This window comes from Lissotriton helveticus, chromosome 8 (assembly GCF_964261635.1).
Source record: "Lissotriton helveticus chromosome 8, aLisHel1.1, whole genome shotgun sequence".
Classification (NCBI taxonomy): Eukaryota; Metazoa; Chordata; class Amphibia; order Caudata; family Salamandridae; genus Lissotriton; species Lissotriton helveticus.
The window spans coordinates 1578425284-1578444750 of NC_136069.1; the positions used below are offsets into that span (position 1 = coordinate 1578425284).

General features: G+C 45.5%; 1 protein-coding gene across 1 annotated transcript in view; it reads left to right on the plus strand.

Moving 5' to 3' along the window:
* Positions 1 to 19467, plus strand: part of SLCO2B1 (solute carrier organic anion transporter family member 2B1) — a 498318-nt gene that overhangs the window by 124990 nt on the left and 353861 nt on the right. The window contains exon 2 of the mRNA XM_078658583.1: positions 10189 to 10300. Within this exon, the coding sequence (XP_078514709.1) occupies positions 10223 to 10300 (78 nt within the window). The 5' untranslated portion in view covers positions 10189 to 10222. The remainder of the gene's footprint in view (positions 1 to 10188; positions 10301 to 19467) is intronic.

Consider the following 19467-nt stretch of genomic DNA (forward strand, 5'->3'; position numbering starts at 1 on the left):
TGCCTTAAAATGAGTTGTACTGCTGTCAATTTTCTCAAGACGATGATGAAGCTGAAGTTGCCTCCTCTCATACCTTGCCATCCACACCACTATATTGCTGAGATACTCACACTTGAGGGAGCCATAACTTCCCTGTCAAACACAGATATTGTGACCTTGTTTCGAGACTGACAACAAAGCAGACATCTGACATCCCACATTGAGGAAAACAAAGTAACTCTAGTAGATAGAAACAAAGATGTCGATCACAACAATTTACTAGAAGTGAAAACTACAACCCCCAGTCCTAGTGTAGATAATAAAATCCTCCCTAAACTGCCTGCTGCACAATTGCATTTTGGCCATGAAACATTACATTGAGACCGGTGAGCTGGTTGTCTTTAACAACCTGGGTATTCTATGCATCCTAAAAACATGGCTGAATAATTCATTGCAGCCAATGCAGTGTACTTCACCAATAATCAGGATTGATTTGGAAAATCGAGGGAAGTTGTAATTGATGACCAACATTCCTTTAAAAGCAAAAATATAAAAAATGTAAAATTCAAGTCATTGAATGTCTTTCAATTTAAGGTTAGTCTAATCTAATCTCAATTCTAAGCCACCAGGAAACAACATACAATTTGTACATAACATTGATATCATCACAGATTACTCTACTTCATCAGGTAAAAATAATCCTCCAAATGGAGCTCCATCTGTATTGTGGAGATCCAAGGGAGTCCGCAGTGCCACCTCTTGTTTCGCCCTTCATAAGCAAGAACTGTGTTTAAGTTGCTGAATGCCCATCCTATGTTAAAAGTTTGTTCCTGTACTTCCTTGTTGCCAAAGAAGAGATAATGAGATTGAGCAAGTCAATCCAATGGTTTAACCATTTACTTATCCCCTTCGCCATTGTGTCTATCAAAGTCCTGCTATCAGACCAACCAGTGAGTCCCACATAGCGGGTCAGGGGCCTTTAGACTATAGAATGTGAAAACTAGTCTGATAATGTATCCCTTTCCTCAAAGGGCATACCCTCAAACAAAGAATTCAACAGTCTAATAAACCAATACTCAGAGACAATGACGGGGATCATGGATGCAACTGCTGCCTTGAAGCTTCAAAGAGTCAGACCAAAATATCTGCACACTAGTACTCAAAAGAGATGAATTAAGAAACGAAGGCCCTCCGCACTATGGAACACATTTGGTGTACAAAGTCTTCCCCTTTGACACTTTCAAAGCTGATGATGGAGAGAGTCATAAAAACACATCTTCAAAGGTGTATCTATCTATATCAGCCATGGCTTGCCTCCACTGCTTAGTCTCCAAAAGACCTTAAGCAGTCCATCTCCCGCACTTCCACTCCTCCTCTTTTTGCTCTGTTTGTGGGGTCCCTCAAGATTCCCTCCTTAGCCTTCTAACCACTTCAATATCTACACGAGTCCTCTTGCTTCTTCGAATCGGTCGTTTGGATTCAGTCTCATGTCATGTTATACAGACAATACTGAATCTGTGTCTCTATTAGTGATAACCTCATACACAATCAAGAAACATTTCGCTCTTGTATGACTGATGTTGCAAGTTAGAAAAACCAATGCCAAAAGGTGAAAGGTGACACAATTTAGAATCTTCCCGTGGACCCTCAGACCACCATCTGGTCATCTTTTTGGTGACCATGTGAATTCAGCCCCACTGACAAGAACTTGGGTATTATCTTTGGTACCTCTCTATCCTTCTGAGGTCCATTTGGCCATGTGGTATCCTTATGCTTTTTCTACCTCTGTGTGATTCAGAAAAACCTTCCTCTCCATTCAATGTCTTCAAGCAAAACTGTTGTCCAAACTCATATTCTATCCTGCTTCAACAATGAGAACTTCCTTTTACCTTAACTTTCCTACTTACTTATCCTCGCATCTTTAGGCCATTCAGAATGCAGCTGCCCATGCTACCTTCTGAATTCCCCCACATATCACCATTTTTAATCATCCCAAATATGTTCCTGTTGCTATACACTTAAATACACAGGCTCACGGTATCTCAGGAGCAGATCCAACATTACACTTCCATCCATTCTTTGTGGTTCTCTTTTCCAATTTTCTTGATCTCTCTTGCATCAGGCACACCAGAATAACTGTCTGCATTTTTTCCTTTCTTAAGGACAAACATTAGAACTCATTTCCCCGCTAACCTCTGTAAACGTGTCCTTCAGAAAACACATCAAAACATGACTATTCCGAGAGGTGGAGCTACGCTCGTAACCAAGATGACCGCATAAGCTCCCGGCTCCGCCGACCTCCGCCAGAGGCTCATGAATCCTGACTCCCATCCTGATTTCCTGCCGGACTCCCGTGCAGGTGAACTGCGCCTGACTCGACAGGTGCAATCCCGGAATTTCAAACTGCTCGGACGGCAAAGATATGTCGTGTGCCATTTTCGGCCTACCCCAGATTTGAAGCCGGGGCCTCTAGTTCTAACCCGGCCGGGTTGGAGTTGAACAACATCGGCCGCGGATTGTGGGCGGTTCCGGTCTCCCGAAGTGACGTTTTTTCATCTCCCGTTATGGATGGTGATTTGGCGACAGCTCTACCCAGCAACTACGGTGGCCTATTGTACCGACTACTTGTTCGGGGTTCCGCTGCCCGGAGGCCCCGTTGAGCCCTCGGGGTTTTCTGGGCTCGGTTCCTCGTGGGCGGCGACGGTACTGCTATCGTGCTTTGGACGTGTTGACAGTGGTTTCTACATTGCTTCTGCCCTGTGCCCTGGAGAAGTCGACCTCCGAGGCTTGGACACCCGCCCGGTCGCTCATTGAGGGGCGATGGAGTGGGCTGAAACTACACCGGCGCTACGCACTGTAATGGCCGCCATTTTAGAGTTACGCTCACGATTCACCGCCACCTTCCAGGAGATGATCATAACTGTTGATCGTACAGGCTTGGGACCGGATTCCGGCCCTTTGTTCCTGGAGAGCCGAGATATTTCTTCCGCGGAGAACGCCTTGATTGTTACCGAGGACCCTGTACAAAATACCGACACGGAAATCTACTGTGACCCTAGGATGGCGGCGATCGAGCCCAAAAGACCTGGACGTTTATTTCGCTTTGTGGACCCAGCCTGAGATGGATGTGACTATCTTCGTAAGCCATTGTGACTTCTCCAACTTCTGTCGGATTACACCTTTGTTTCTTCCTGCGAGTGATCAAAACCGCTTTGCTGATTTATCGCCGGTGGGCAGTGGACTTGCTTTGACTTTTGGACTCAGTGGCCGTCTATCCTGTTTTCCCTCCCATCGAATTGATCTTGACACTTTACTATTTTCTACTATTCTTGTCGTGATGGCGGTTCGGATGGTCAGAGCCTGCGTGGAGGAACGCAGCGACCTACTTGTACTGGACGGGGTCATCGTGATGGATCGTGAGGGTTTGGGCTGAACTTGGACTATGTTGCACTGTTTCTCTTGTCTTTTCTGGGTGGTATCTGTGGGAGCGATGGCCAGATGTGACTCTGCTTGTCTGATTATTGTTAGTCTGATATGCTCGGGACGGGATTTGCCGCCTCTGTGGTGCCGGGGGTCGGGCGGGATGGTCCTTTTTCTGTTTGCGGCTCCCCTACGGACTGTCTCTTGCTTTGCTAAAAATTTGCTTAACATTACGTGGGGGGTGTCTGCTTTTGGCAGGGGGATGGGAGTCCGGGAGCTCGTATCGTTTTGCAACATTCTCCTCCTCCAACATTTTCCCTTCCTTGGGGTGTAGTTTAGGGGGCGACAGGCACGCTGCTAGTGGGGTTAGGTCGTAGCCATCTGCAGGGGTGTAGGGTGGGGGGGTTGTGTTTTATTTTTTATTTTTCCTTTGTTATTTTCTATGACCATTCTATTTCCCTTTTCCCTTCTTCAGAAGAGATGTGGCGTATTCTCCTGCTTTTTGCCTGAACGTATCTGGGTGTCATATGTCTGCCTCGTATATCCTGTACTCTTGGTGGGCGGGTGCTGTGGGGGGGGTGCCTGCGGTCATTGCTATCTAATGGTTTTGCATTTGCTTTACGCTGGTATTGATTTCTTTGCTAATTCTGACTGTACGGTATTTCTTCACTTATTTGCCCGTCCACAGCTGTGTTGTATTTCGTTTAATGTTAAACAAGGGAACCCATTTAGGTAAACTAGGACCATGGGTGAGTAATTACTATAAGAAACAAGGGTCCTAGTAGCAAGGCATATTTTTATAGACTGGAGTCAGTACTATAAATTTGGTTCACTCTGTGTACCCAGCCGGGCCACAGGTGTTTATTTTACAATGGCCTTATGTGTAGTACTGTTTGAAGGTAAACAGTACTACACATAAGGCCATTGTGTTCAAAATGCGTGTAGTGACTGTTATTGTGAGCTTGTTATGATAAGTAATGGTTTACAAGTCACAAAATTGGCTCCACCTCTTTTTGCCTGTTATTTCTTTTATTTCTTTTGTTTCTGTATCTCGTTATTTTGAATGATAGGTACAGGATTGTGCCCTATCACTTGTTTGTATGTCAAACTTTTATGTCTTTATTTTTTTGTAAAATAAACACCTGTGGCCCGGCTGGGTACACAGAGTGAACCAAATGTATAGTACTGACTCCAGTCTATAAAAATATGCCTTACTACTAGGACCCTTGTTTCTTATAGTATTTCGTTTAATGACACCTGATATGTATATTTCTCCTCTTGTGTTATAACAATAAAAAGATTAAAAAAAAAAACATGACTATTCCAGCTTCCATTATCCCTGTTTTTTGATCCAATCTTTTCCATGACAGGACACCCTAAAGGGTATCGTACTTTATAAGGTTCATTCATTAATTTCTTCAGCCATTGAAGAGAAATTGGCGAAGCTAAAGATCATATTTTCAAAGTGCATACTGTGGATATTCGAGTAACAATCAGTTTTTCATAATGCAACATTTGTTTAACTGAACAACTTCTAAAATAGTCTCGACAAATATTAAGGATCTCAACACATTTTCATTAGGAATGAGTGGGATGTTAGACAGTCACACTTCTCCTTGTGGACCTTGTTAATGGACGCCATACAGTTCGGGGCCCCCCAAATTTTAATAATTTCTTTCCAAGTACATGCAAGTAATTACCAAACACCCAAGTTCCCTGTGTGGGGGCTATTGGCCATACCTCTGTACTTGTTTGAGGGCCAGTGTGAAGGGTAGAAATACACATGCAAGATGGTGATCATTTTTGCTTTTAATTTTACCCCAAAATCTGCAATGGTTGAGGTCACCGACGTTCATGGAACATGGACGACAAGGTGGTGGCTGCTATGCAGTAATATCACCCAGGCAAACACTTTGTTTTCATTAAAGATAGTCTTTTGACATGTGTTATTAAAGCCTTATAGCCCGCCGTAGAGGGCTATACCAGCTATTAAAATGTGTGCCAGGACTGATAGTTACTTTGAATGGTACAATTTAGTAATGACCCTTATGAATAAAACCTAAACATCTGCTTGAACATTTGCATCAGTATGTACAAAATATACAAAACATTTACAGTTGAACAAATTGCACTTACACCACATCCAAACCTCTTTCAAACTAAACACACATACTACACAGATGACCCTAGGAGCACCAAAGTCCAAGTACAGAAAAACAAGTGAGAAAAATCACACTTCAATAATGGAAGTTAATTATAAAGCAACGTTTGTAGTGATTTTTCAATTTCTAACAAACAATCAACTGGAATGTACAGTGATGACTTCTTAGTTCGGGTGACCTGGGACTAGGTCGACGCGTTTCGAACCCTCAAGCTGGTGGGGTTCTCATCAGGACCAAAAAGACTCTACAAAAAACAAAAAGAACAATTTGTGGAAAGATACTTGAAAACCTCATCTTCAGTGCCTAACCAAATGTTGCCTCCCCTACCTTGAGTCTTCTCAACAACCAATCTCATGCGTGGTACATACTTGTATATAGAATTTATTGTATAAGGTTTTTTCTCACACAGTAAATATTTTTCTTCTAAAAATTGAAAAAAGAAAAAATTGAGTTGTATCATTAAATGATGCAAATGTTCAAGCAGATGTTTGTTTTATTCATAAGGGTCATAACTAAATTGTACCATTCAAAGTAATTATCAGTCCTGGGACACATATTGTTATTTAGAGTTTATTTGGTTTAGCCTGACTGGCTATGAGCCAAGGCCCATTTCCGTTTTCTGGATACCAGCTATTAAAGGCAGCCGGTATAGCCCAGCTACGAAGGGCTATAAGGCTATTAGAACATTCTGCCACTAGAAGGCAGAATGTTTCAACAAAAAACCCCAAAGCCTTTTGGGAGCCTGAGGGGACTGGAATCCCCTCAGGCTCTTTGAAGCCTTTGTTCACAGCCAGGTGAATACACCTAATGTAAAAACCATGGTTACTTATAGGGGGTCAAAATACAGCTGACTTTCCTCTTGATTCACTGATCGCTTGATGGAAGCTCAAATGTTTATTGGTTCATGATTAGAATCTATCACTTTTTGGGTTTCGCCTGCCGAAAGGCTGCGCTCTGCGCAGCTTTTCAGCGCAGGTGAAATCCTATGTCGACACTAAGCACTTCGGGAACGTCCCCCGGCTCTCATTGGCTAGCTCCATAAATGGAGGCTAGCCATTGAGTGCCGGATCTGTCCGTCAAGGCCGGACCAGATTCGGGGGCGTTCCCGAGATTTTTTCCCAGGGCGGAGTTACGTTTTTTCCCGTTCCCTCCCCTCCCGCCCCCTCCGTGTGCCTCCCCGCCCCCTCGCTGTCCTGTGCACGTTTTCCGCCTCCCTCCCGCCCTCCGTGTCCTCTCCCGCCCTCCTCCCGCCCTCCGTGTCCTCTCCCGCCCTCCTCCCGCCCTCCGTGTCCTCTCCCGCCCTCCTCCTGCCGTCCGTGTCCTCTCCCGCCCTCCTCCCGCCGACCGTATCCTCTCCCGCCCCCTGTGTCCTCGTAGGTGCTTTGCTGTTGAGGACATACGTTCTTAAGGTAAGCGGGATGCTTTACTAATTTGTTCTAGGTTCCATCTCTGAAGCGAGATTTATTTGGTATTTCCGGGATCGGTATCGCAACTTGCGTTATGGGGTTGACTTGGCATTTCATTTCCAACCCTTTGATTCATACGGAAGTGACTTGTGTAATTTTACAGACACTACCCCCTCTTTCTGTAACGCGATTTAGCTTAGTTATGATTCACTATTTCTTTTTGGCAAATGGAGGTTGTACTCTAAACCACTACCAATTATATAATTGTGTTTGAGGATAGCGCTTTTTCAGGCATGGGGATAATACACGACACTCCATGTGACCTAGCGCTCGATCATTTTTAGCTATTTATGCGTTTTCAGTTTGTTTTCAAAGTCTCGCTAACCTCTCCTGACATAACTCTCCTAGGTGGTATTTGTGAAGGGGGGAAAGCGATACAGCATGCGTGTTCGCCCACCTGTAACATAGGGCTCAATCTAAACATAACTCATCTTTTTCAGGTATCACTGGTTCACGCCCTTGATTTCACATCATCAGCTTGACCGCCCCCTCCCGCCGTCCGTGTCCTCTCCCGCCCCCCTCCCGCCGTTCGTGTCCTCTCCCGCCCTCCTCCCGCCGTTCGTGTCCTCTCCCGCCCTCCTCCCGCCGCCCGTGTCCTCTCCCGCCCTCCTCCCGCCGCCCGTGTCCTCTCCCGCCCCCCTCCCGCCGTTCGTGTCCTCTCCCGCCCTCCTCCCGCCGCCCGTGTCCTCTCCCGCCCCCTGTGTCCTCGTAGGTGCTTTGCTGTTGAGGACATACGTTCTTAAGGTAAGCGGGATGCTTTACTAATTTGTTCTAGGTTCCATCTCTGAAGCGAGATTTATTTGGTATTTCCGGGATCGGTATCGCAACTTGCGTTATGGGGTTGACTTGGCATTTCATTTCCAACCCTTTGATTCATACGGAAGTGACTTGTGTAATTTTACAGACACTTCCCCCTCTTTCTGTAACGCGATTTAGCTTAGTTATGATTCACTATTTCTTTTTGGCAAATGGAGGTTGTACTCTAAACCACTACCAATTATATAATTGTGTTTGAGGATAGCGCCTTTTCAGGCATGGGGATAATACACGACACTCCATGTGACCTAGCGCTCGATCATTTTTAGCTATTTATGCGTTTTCAGTTTGTTTTCAAAGTCTCGCTAACCTCTCCTGACATAACTCTCCTAGGTGGTATTTGTGAAGGGGGGAAAGCGATACAGCATGCGTGTTCGCCCACCTGTAACATAGGGCTCAATCTAAACATAACTCATCTTTTTCAGGTATCACTGGTTCACGCCCTTGATTTCACATCATCAGCTTGAGTTAAACATTACATAATATCTTGAAACGTAGAGCTCCGGAAGTAATCTGTGCATTTCCTGACTAACGTATTTTTAATTCTTTATCGGTATGCACGATTCTTCGCTGTTTGGTAACGTGCAAATTACTGTTTGCATACATTTTTTAAATGTGGGATTTGTTTCCAAAACATCATCTTCTTGGAATTAAGACAAAGCGTGTGTGATGTATGTAGATATGAATACATGCATTGTATGTATGATCTTAAATTACTATATCCATACATCACCTATTGTATCTCTTCTCGGACCGTGAACTGACTATTCCTAATAATGAGTGACTAAAGGGAGTGTGAAATCACTTCATGTGATGTTACTCTGCGCAGTTATATAATGCATTGCTTATGCTTTTAACCCCGGCACTGTTTACTTGTGTCCTGGCCCTACGGGGGTGCTTCTGGTGATGGTGAAAATGGCTGTCCACAGACTCAGTAAGTTGCGTGCCTTTCCCGCTCATGCCAGCCCTCACTAGAACAGGCCTTTCTTGTTCATATTTGCAAAGAAAAAAGAAAATCAACATTGCACGCCTCCTATTGGCTTTGCCAAAGGTTGTTGAATGCATGAAGCTGGCGAAACGGGTAAAGCACCTATCTAGACTGCAGACTTCAGGCAGTGATGACAGGGAGTGCAGAGCGCTAGGGAGTGCAGAGCGCTAGGGAGTGCAGAGCGCTAGGGAGTGCAGAGCGCTAGGGAGTGCAAGGGAGCGCAGAGTGACTAGAGAGCGCAGAGTGACTAGAGAGCGCAGAGTGACTAGAGAGCGCAGAGTGACTAGAGAGCGCAGAGTGACTAGAGAGCGCAGAGTGACTAGAGAGCGCAGAGTGACTAGAGAGCGCAGAGTGACTAGAGAGCGCAGAGTGACTAGAGAGCGCAGAGTGACTAGAGAGCGCAGAGTGACTAGAGAGCGCAGAGTGACTAGAGAGCGCAGAGTGACTAGGGAGCGCAGAGTGGCTAGGGAGCGCAGAGTGCTAGGGAGCGCAGAGTGCTAGGGAGCGCAGAGTGCTAGGGAGCGCAGAGTGCTAGGGAGCGCAGAGTGCTAGGGAGCGCAGAGTGCTAGGGAGCGCTAGGGAGCGCAGAGTGCTAGGGAGCACAAGGGAGCGCAGAGTGCTAGGGAGTGCAGAGTGCTAGGGAGTGCAGAGTGACTAGGGAGGGCTAGGGAGTGCAGAGTGACTAGGGAGGGCTAGGGAGTGCTAGGGAGTGCAGAGTGACTGCAGAGATTAAGCTAATAGCAAAGTAAATGACAATGCCATTTATTTATCTATTTTCCAAAGCAACACATAAATACAAACTTTGTCATTTTCAATGCCAATAGGTCTAACTTTTCCAAAGGCGAAACCATTGCATTGTAAATGCTTGTTAACAATTGCCACTCAATTCAATGCTGTAACTTAAATGTTTCTCAAAAGCCAAATTATAAAGAAACACATTGTTAGAATTTTGAAGAATCGTCATCATATATGCCCTGGACTCTCTGAGCCAGTCAACAGCGAGCTACACAGCTCCATCTGCCCCCAGAACCCCGAAGGTCAGCGTTGTTAGTGGAGAATCTGCAGGATTCAGGAACCACCCAAATGCAAAACAAATGGTTTCGAATCTTTTCAAAGATTTGCATTATTTATTTGTAAAGTGTCAAGCCCTGCAGGCAGGAAATATGGACCAGCCACCACCATCAGTAAAACCTCTGCACCCTGTCTACCCACTGGGAAAACCGGCCTAATTCTAAAAGTCTGTACCTATTAGGCAACTTGTGTTTATTTCCAAATATTTCATTGTTGAACAGTATTGAAAACTTAACCTAGCGTGTGTAGAACTCTCTGGTTTAATAACATGTTATATTTTTTTCAGACGATCTGGTTAATTAAAGTATACAGCCAGCAATATGACAGCCACAATACCAAAGGACTGTGCAGACCAAGAAAGAAAAACATGCTCCAAGAATCCCTTTTCTAGTGTAAAGGTAAGACAGTTCATGAAATGCAGTCATGTTGTGGGCCATATGCCAGGGGAACCGCGATAAGACAACATTCTGCATACTAATTTTGAGGTATGTTTGACTTTCTTACTTGTGAAATTATACTTTTATTGGGTGACATGAAATGCTATATAAAAAAATTCTTCTTATCTGCTGATAGTTTTGAGACATACCACCAGTAAAAACGAATACACTTTGATTGGTTGTATTAATACTAGATGTCATTGTTTCTTCCATACTTGCATGCTACTGAGAAATATTGATGCACGGTGGTGTGTGAGTGATACCACAGACCTATCCACTAAGCCATGTCTATGTGCTTGGTAGTAGCTGCTTAGTGAAATCAATTTCACCCCGTGGAATGTTGTAGACCGCAATGTCTAAATGCCAAATGTGCTTTGAAATATGAGAACAAAGTTGCCTCTTGTCAATCTTCCTTGGTCCTGGCGTTTATCATAGTGATGGTGAACTCTTCCACTGAGGCAAATGATTCCCCATCCTACCATAGACCCCGGAAGACGGATGTGAAGGTGTAGCGGCGCTGGGGAATTGCTGAACTGGGCTTTGAGACCAACGAGAGCTAGAGGGCAGACAGGAGCCGGCCCCCACCGGGAGTGGATACCTGTTATTGAGTTCCCCACCGCTCAGGGAAATACAGGTTTGGAACCTCTGGTGCAACTTTTGAGCTCATGTCCCATGGATGGTCTGGAGCCCTGAGGCAAACACACAGCACATATAGCTGCATTCAGATCGGTCTGCGTCACACCTGGATTAAAGCATTGCAACCACAAAAATTCTACTGGCAAGCTCAACATGCTAACGGAGGCACAAGGTATTTATTTCACCCCACCCGCCTGCTCACATTTTTTAGACTACCTCCTTTGTGCAAAATGGCTGGGGCCATAAAACTGCTCACATTCTTAAACTACCTCCTTGAGCAACATGGCCGAGGCCATAAAACTGTAGAAATAAATCCTCTCCGGTACCTTTGATGTCCACGAGGCTCCACAGCTTTAACTCCCCCACTCTTCCCTCCCAGCAAGCTATGAGCAGTGCCTGCTCGAATAGAAAGTGAAACAGTCCTTCTCTGAGCTCAAAGTAATAGCAACAGACAAAGGACCAGTATTTCTATCTCCCCTATCGGTTCGGCCATCTTAGTCTGTCTATCTTTGGGCGACCATCATGGACTAGTCATTTCCACCGTCGACCTAAAGTCCTAAGGCCTTTTAGACTACTCTTATCGGCTGCACAATTTACACAGCTTGGTGTTTTTCACATCGGATTTTGATAGTCTGCCTTTTTACAGTGGTATTTATTAATATATTCCTAATTGTATCCAGCACATTTCACTTTTTTTCTGCACCTATTGCTACCCATATATTATTGCCTTTTACAGTGGTATTATATTTTACACTCCTAATTGTATCTTGCATGTCCCACTTTATCGTCACCGGTAATGCACCGTTTGCTACCTCATATATTTTTTGCTGCTCACTAATGCCACTTGTTGTTTCATATAATTTTTGTGTGCAATTGTATTCTGCCACTGACTCCTGTTCCTTACATATTTTTGACTACTCACTATTGTCACCTTCGATTTAGGTATTTTTATGGTCTGCACAGTTATTTTATTCCAGTATTTTGTCAGTATTATACTTCTACTTTACACTTTATTTAACCTGGTGCTCTTGATGCGCTTAAGTACCTGCCTTTTACTGCAGTATTTTATTTTATTACTATTGGTATCCTACATCTTATGTAATATACACCCATCATCACTTTTACCCGCCGACAGTGCACAGATTGCTACCTCATATTCGAGTGTCATATTTGTTATTGCAGTAACTTGTTTGCACATATACTGGATTCAGTAATTAATTAGTAGTTTAGCCCTATTTTTATACTGTATATGCGGTAAGCTGCTACCTCATCTATTTGTTGGTTCTTCGATGTAAACTACTTCACGATATTGCACGGACTATTTCTACCTCATTCACTTCGACTAGCCATGTAAGCTGCACCCAGCCACTTTCTACACCTAGACTACACTGCTGTTACCTCGTACATTCTGATGTGTAAATTTGTTTCCACCTAACCGGTTCTACCTCTCATATTTTGTACATGGTGTAAACTGACTGCTACCTCGCATATAGGATGCATTAGGTAAGCTGCACCTTCACACTGTTTCTTCGTGGACTGCACTGCCTTCTACCTCTTATACTTTTGGTCACTCGCTAGTGTCATCCCTTTGCCCTGTAACTAGCGGCTGACAGTTTTTATTGTCATCCTATTTCCTACACCCAACATCACAGCCTTTCCAAAATGGAGCTCAACGGCAAGCACACTTTTAGAATTAACTACCCTTCCACTCTCACCAAAAAAGCCGCTAAACGTTTTAAACATAACGTCTTGAGATCGCACCCTGAAACACCCTTTACCGACACCTACTTCTCACCGGGCAATGGAGCCCTGAATACTGATATCATCTTTCACACCTCACGCAGAGCCCAATGGAGAAAAGCGTTCCTTTCCCTACTCACCGTCTCCACCACCAGGAAAACAACTCATGGCCTACCCTCTCTATCACACCTTCCCACCTCTTCCCTGGCAGGACTACCATTACTATCTACAATAACGGGATTGTCCTAATTCAAGCCACGGACAAGAACCTGGAACTACTAGACAGCCTGTTCCCCAAGCTCAAAGAGCACCTTTCCAAGCTGCGGACCCCCACCCAGAACTCCACCAGCACTATCACCCCTGACGTCGCAGCCCCTACCTACTACACCTCTACCCCAGCACCCCAGTAAATGGACCACCTGCTGTTAACGCCCCACACTCCCCAAGGACAGTCACAAATCTCTCCACCACATATACTAGCCGCCCCTCTAATATGACCCCTCTTATCCCCACTCATACCCCCTCCATCCCTCTCCCCCCTGACATAACCACTCCCACCCACAACACGCCACCATGTGAACACACCACCCCCCATCCCCCCACGGCAGACCCCTCTCCCTCCCCAGCTCCCTCCCCACTCCCACCCACGAGTCTCTCACATCTGACACAACAACTCTCGCCCACAACACGCCACCATCTGAACACACCACCATTCGGAGTTTATCCACCCCCCCTCCCATCCCCCCTACGGCGGACACCTCTCCCTCCCCAACTCCCTCCCCACTCCCACCCACGACACTCTCACCCTCCCAACAAAAGATACAGAACATACCGCCTCCCTTACCTTAGCATCCCCCTCTCTCCCACCTCCTATTCTCAGCCCTCACTACCCTCCTGTCTCCCCCACTGTCCTCAGCCTTCACGCACTCTTCTACTCACCGGCACCGTCTCCCACTGACGTCACTACCTATGCCTCCCACCCACCGCCTACTTCACCTACCTCACCCACACCCCTCGCCCACAAACACGCCCACACTTTGAATGCCATCCCACTCATTAGCACAGCAGAAACATCCAACAACGCTAGTATATCCCCCCCCTCAATACCCTGCCCGCTTTCCAGCTCACTACTCAACCATTCACCAATGGCTCTCACCACCAACCCCATCCCCAATACACCTCCTGACCTGACTTTATCCACCCTCCAACAAGTCAAAGAGGATATTCTACAAATCAAAAAAGATGTCCACGCAATCAAAGACCTTCTCTCCTCACAGCCCAGTCTACCTCCCACCATCCCCCTACCCTACAAACGACGCACCCTCCCTACATACCCTCGCCTCCGACGACACCCGCGCTGGCCGACTATCCCCGTTCGCAATAACTCCCACCGCCCCCGTCGTGTCCTCAACTCATTATCGGACCGCGACCTATGCTCTCTCCTTCGCTCTTATGGCCCAGGTCCGGTAAAACACATATCCAACACGCACATCCCCATACCCACAATTCTTACAAACCCTCTGAGGCCCCCAACACTCAACAACAGAGGTTCCGTCCCTAACAACCTCAGAAAAGTTCCCCTCACAGTAGAAAGCTCGACCACCCTTCTCTCTCCCAAACTCAAGTGCATCCTACTCAACTGCAGATCAGCTCAGAGACACTCCTCCGACATCACGGATCTCGTCTCAGCTATGGATCTGGACCTAGCCATTCTAACGGAAACGTGGCTTACTGGAGCCTCTACCCCGATTATGGACATACTAGTCCCCCCCAATTATCACATCATTAGGCTGGACAGGTCTCCTGGCAAGACGGGCGGGGGAATTGCATGCATTTTTAGGAGCAAACTCTCCGTTACTAATGTCACCTCCCCCTCCCTTTCCTCCTGTGAACTCCTCTGCCTCGACATCTCCAGCGAGGGCAAACAAGTTTGTGCTTTACATCTCATCTATCACCCGCCTGGTGACAATCTCATATTCACCCAACAACTCATGGACATGATCACTTCCAATGCCGGTCGGCAGACCACCAAAGTCTACCTGGGTGATTTCAATCTCCACTGGAACGATCAGAAAGACACAGTGGTGAATAGTCTCAAAACTTTCCTTAATGCGCTTGACCTCACCCAAATATGCGATAGACCAACACACGACAAAGGCTCGATACTCGATCTCATCATTGCCAAAGAGAACTCTACACAACTGGAGACGATTCTACCCTGCGACTGGTCAGATCACCACATTATCACCTTCTTTATCAATGAAAAAGTTAAACCTAACCCGGCTCAACCAATCAAATCTAAAACATGGAAAAGGGACATGAAGAATCTTAACCCCTCTACCCTGCCTCCTCACATCGGCAATCTCCTCCTTCCCCCTTCAGGTGCCTCGGATGTTCAATCACTGACCGACCACTACCTTGACTCTATGAATACAATAGTCAATGAAGTCGCCCCACTGCAACTGAAGAGTCTCCACCAAAATTTCTAACCCCTGGTATGATGATAGGCTCAATGACGACAGGCGTACTATGCGAATGGCAGAGCGCACCTGGAGATCGGACCCTTCAGCACTGCACCTCAAAAGGCTTAAGAACAAGAGAAATGCCTACTTCAGGAAAATAAAGCGCACAAAATCGGACTTCTTTAGCCGCCAGTTGGACCAAGCAAAAAACAGGCCAAGAAAGCTGTTCGAACTAATCAAGACCCAAACAAAGACACTACCCTTACAATCAAACCGCACAACAAGCGACGCCCCACACTGTGAAGCCCTCTCTGCTTTCTTTAAGCTAAAGACTGACAACATAAGAAATGACCTCATCATGGATGTAAGCCGATTCCCCAACCACACCAGAATGGCTAACACTCAACCTAAAAACAAGGCATCTTGGCTGTACTTCGATACCTATTCGGAAGAAGCAATACACAAACTGTTCTGCACCTTGAAGCCCTCTAATCACATCACAGACCCGCTACCTGCTAATGCTGTAAAAGACTTCATTCCCTTGCTTCTCCCTCTCTGGACCAAAATCGTCAACAGCTCCCTGCAACAAGGCCTCATTCCAGACTCCCTCAAGGTGGGGCAAGTTACGCCTATACTCAAGAAACCTACAGCTGATCCGTCTGACCTAAACAATTACCGGCCCATCACCAATATCCCCACCCTGGCCAAACTGCTGGAGAAATGTGTCCAACTCCAACTAACAAAGCACATTGACCAATTTGACCTCCTCAACCCTCATCAATCAGGCTTCCGAGCGAAACATAGCACGGAAACAGCTATGACACACATAATTGATGACGCCCTTCAAATTTTTGATCGCAATGAGTCCTGCCTCCTCATCCTTCTTGACCTCTCGTCAGCATTTGACACGGTCAAACATGAGAACTTGCTGGAGCTGCTAAGCACTAGAATGGGTCTATCGGGAACTGTTCTCAAATGGTTCTCGTCCTTCCTTCACAACCGGTCTCAGAAGTTCAAGATCGACAATGTGCTATCTACACCTGTGCCTGCAGACCTAGGTGTCCCACAAGGATCCTCCCTCTCCCCCACACTGTTCAACCTCGTCATGGAACCGCTCGCCACCTTGCTCCAAGCCTCCAATGTCCAATTCCATATGTACGCCGACGACACACAACTTTACCTAAAGCTACAATCCCCGGAAGATATCAAACAGCTGAATTCCACGCTTATTAACACTCAATCTTGGCTGGCCGATAATCACCTCAAACTAAATGCTCTGAAAACTGAGTTCCTACTCATCTCACCCCCGGCGAAAATTTCCACCACCCAAACCTGGCTCAACAACCTAACAGCACTCAATGTCCATCCTACCATCGTGGATTCTGCGAAATCCCTAGGCATCACACTCGACGCCAAGCTCAACATGTAGCAGCACGTTAGCAAAGCCACAAAAGCAGCTAATTTCCAAATCAACACACTGAGGAAAATTAAACCCTTCCTCCCTGCCGAAGACTTCCAAACTGCTGTACAAGCTTTAGTCATCCCTCGAATAGACTACGGAATTGTGGCCCTCAGCGGACTCCCGCTATCCACAACAGCACCCTTAAGAGCCTCCCTGAACGCTGCCGCGAGACTCATTACTGGCTCAAGAAAGCATTCGCATATATCCCCAGACTTAAAGTCTCTAAAATGGCTGCCTTTTGAAGCCAGAATACAGCTAAAAATTGCAGTTATGACACACGCGGCCGTGCACCACAATGCACCCAACTACCTCGCTCAAAAGTTGTCTATATCAGGAGGGTCGAGAACCAATAGAAGTACAAAAAATCTACTCCTGAAACCTCGTAGATTCAGGAAAGAGAAAACATACAAGCGCTCCTTCTCAGGAATGGCACCCAGGATCTGGAATGCTCTCCCTCCTGAAACCAGGCTTATCTCCTCCACCGCAATCTTCAAGAAAGAGGTGAAAACCATCCTTCTGGCCAAGATCTCCTGAACCTTATAGGTGCTGGATCAGAGACTCTGCTTTGCTTTGTATCACTGTTCACCTTGTCCTTTGGCACTATGCTTCTACCTGAGGGGGACACTACTACGTTACTCTCTTACTACCGACCAATATATGATACACGTTGGTTTACTGATCCACTCTCCCGATGCCCCCACTCAGTGTTCTCTCTATACTAAAACATTGGTATAAGCCATCCACACACCCAAGGTGTACCTGAACACCTCTGTAGTGGGATCAATGACTTGCCGTCATATATTACTTGTTTACCTGATTGTATATTGATTTGTTTTATGTATGTTATTATTATCCTACCATGTTAGTGACTATTATACTGCTCCTATTATCTCTGTTCATTCCTACTGCCCCTACCCTGTCTTTGTGAAGCGCTCTGATATCTGTAAGGATCTTGTTCGCGCTATATAAAACTTTGAATAAATAAATAAATACCATAGTGTGATTTTTATTTCATCAAAATGACCCTGTCCGTAGGTCCATAGACAATGACCCTGTCCATAGACCTACGGACAGGGTCATTTTGATGAAATAAAATCACAATATGGTAGGATGGGGAATCATTTGCCTCAGTGGAAGAGTGACCTTTACCTCACTATATTATGTTCTGTTCATCCACCAACCTCTTTATAGTTTCCTTGTATTGCCTTAATACCTGAAGATAAGTGGTTTGTGGTGAAGGGGAGCCTTTTTCACTGCCTTAGCTGATAATCTATCAGCAATTAATGGATGCATCTGATGGATGTATCATAGCCTGTTAATCTGTTCCAGGCCCTCTGCCACACAGATTTACCATAGTTGGTCTGCCAGGCTTTGTCTGATGATAAAATGGTACATTGCTATGTGCCAGTGATCATTTTTGCCAGGGGACTGGGATTAAGTGAGTGTAGGGGGATGGATTCTAATGACGGAGAGTGGATTAAGGTGATCATTACCGCTTCAACAAGTTAAGAGCAAGTGGTAAATGTAAGTGCTGCATTTTGTGGCCTTTTCTTATCGCCTGTGCTTTGTGAATTCCAATAGGAATAGGCAAAAGGAAATTGAAAGCTAAAATTTGTAAGAGTCCTCAGATCCCTCTTCCTCACACAAGATGTACACGTCTCAGAATCAATATACACACAGAAAACGATTTAGTCCAACCACGGATCAAAGGCATGGCTGATACGGTTTCTGTTATGCTGGTCAATAGAGAGAACTCACTGGGGAAGAATTAGGTGTCTAAAAAGGAAAGTTCGTCAGCCCGTCCTTCCTCTGATGAATCTTTGAGTCCCTGATCTCCGAGCTAGTCAAGGGGCAACATGTTTGGACTTTGTCAATCACTCTTTGCGCTCCTTTGAGCCTGTCAACTGCTTTAATATTACAGAACTATTTGAATTTTATTAATACTGCTAAATGAAATTCCAGCTTTGCGTGATGGATGCCTGAGTTTGAATGGAGAGCCTTAGGCACACGTTTAACCTACATAAAACTAAGAGTGTGATCATGGCTCCAGTTCAGTTTCTAGGGTCCTCCCCTTTGTTCTAAAAATATGGAAATGTGCCCTACCCCCAAACATGGCGTTTCCAACATTGATTTCAGGTTTGACTTGAGTTGCCACTAAATATGCATTTAATGTTCCGAATGTTGTCTTACTCTAAAGATTTTCCTTTTTCACCAGAAGCTGGTCTCACCTCTTTCAAATTACAACTTTTATAGGCTCTTGCCTAAAGGGTGGTCTATGCATAAAGAAACATATACATATCTGATGGCATAGCTCCAAGTCACCTGATATTTGGCCATTGGTCTTTTAAGTTCCTCGCTACTTTAATAATGCTTCCCCCTGCTGGCTAGTCTTCACTGCATACCATTGACTGTGTGCATAGAACTTAAAGTACGCTCTCTTTTCCACTGTTCTATCTATATAATGCTAATCTTTTTCTGGAGACTAAGATCTTCTTTTGTGTTCCTCTGTTCTCCTTTTACTCTGTATCTTCTGTCTGCCTCATAATGGGTCTTACATAGGAGGTCACGCTCAACCAGCCACTGCCAGTAGCCCAGGGTGCCTTCCATTCCTTCATTTTTTGCTCACTGTGTCAATGCAGACTAGGAAGAACAGTTTACAAATCCTCCTATCCAAACATTGGCAGACCACTTTCTCTCTGAATAGAGGCTCAGTCTAACTCTAAAATGTATGCTCTATAAATGACTGTCCTCATGATCAGGGATTGTGTAGATTGGATTCTTGAAATACTCAAAGAGAATGGTGGCAAGGTGTGGTGGTTGAGGACAAC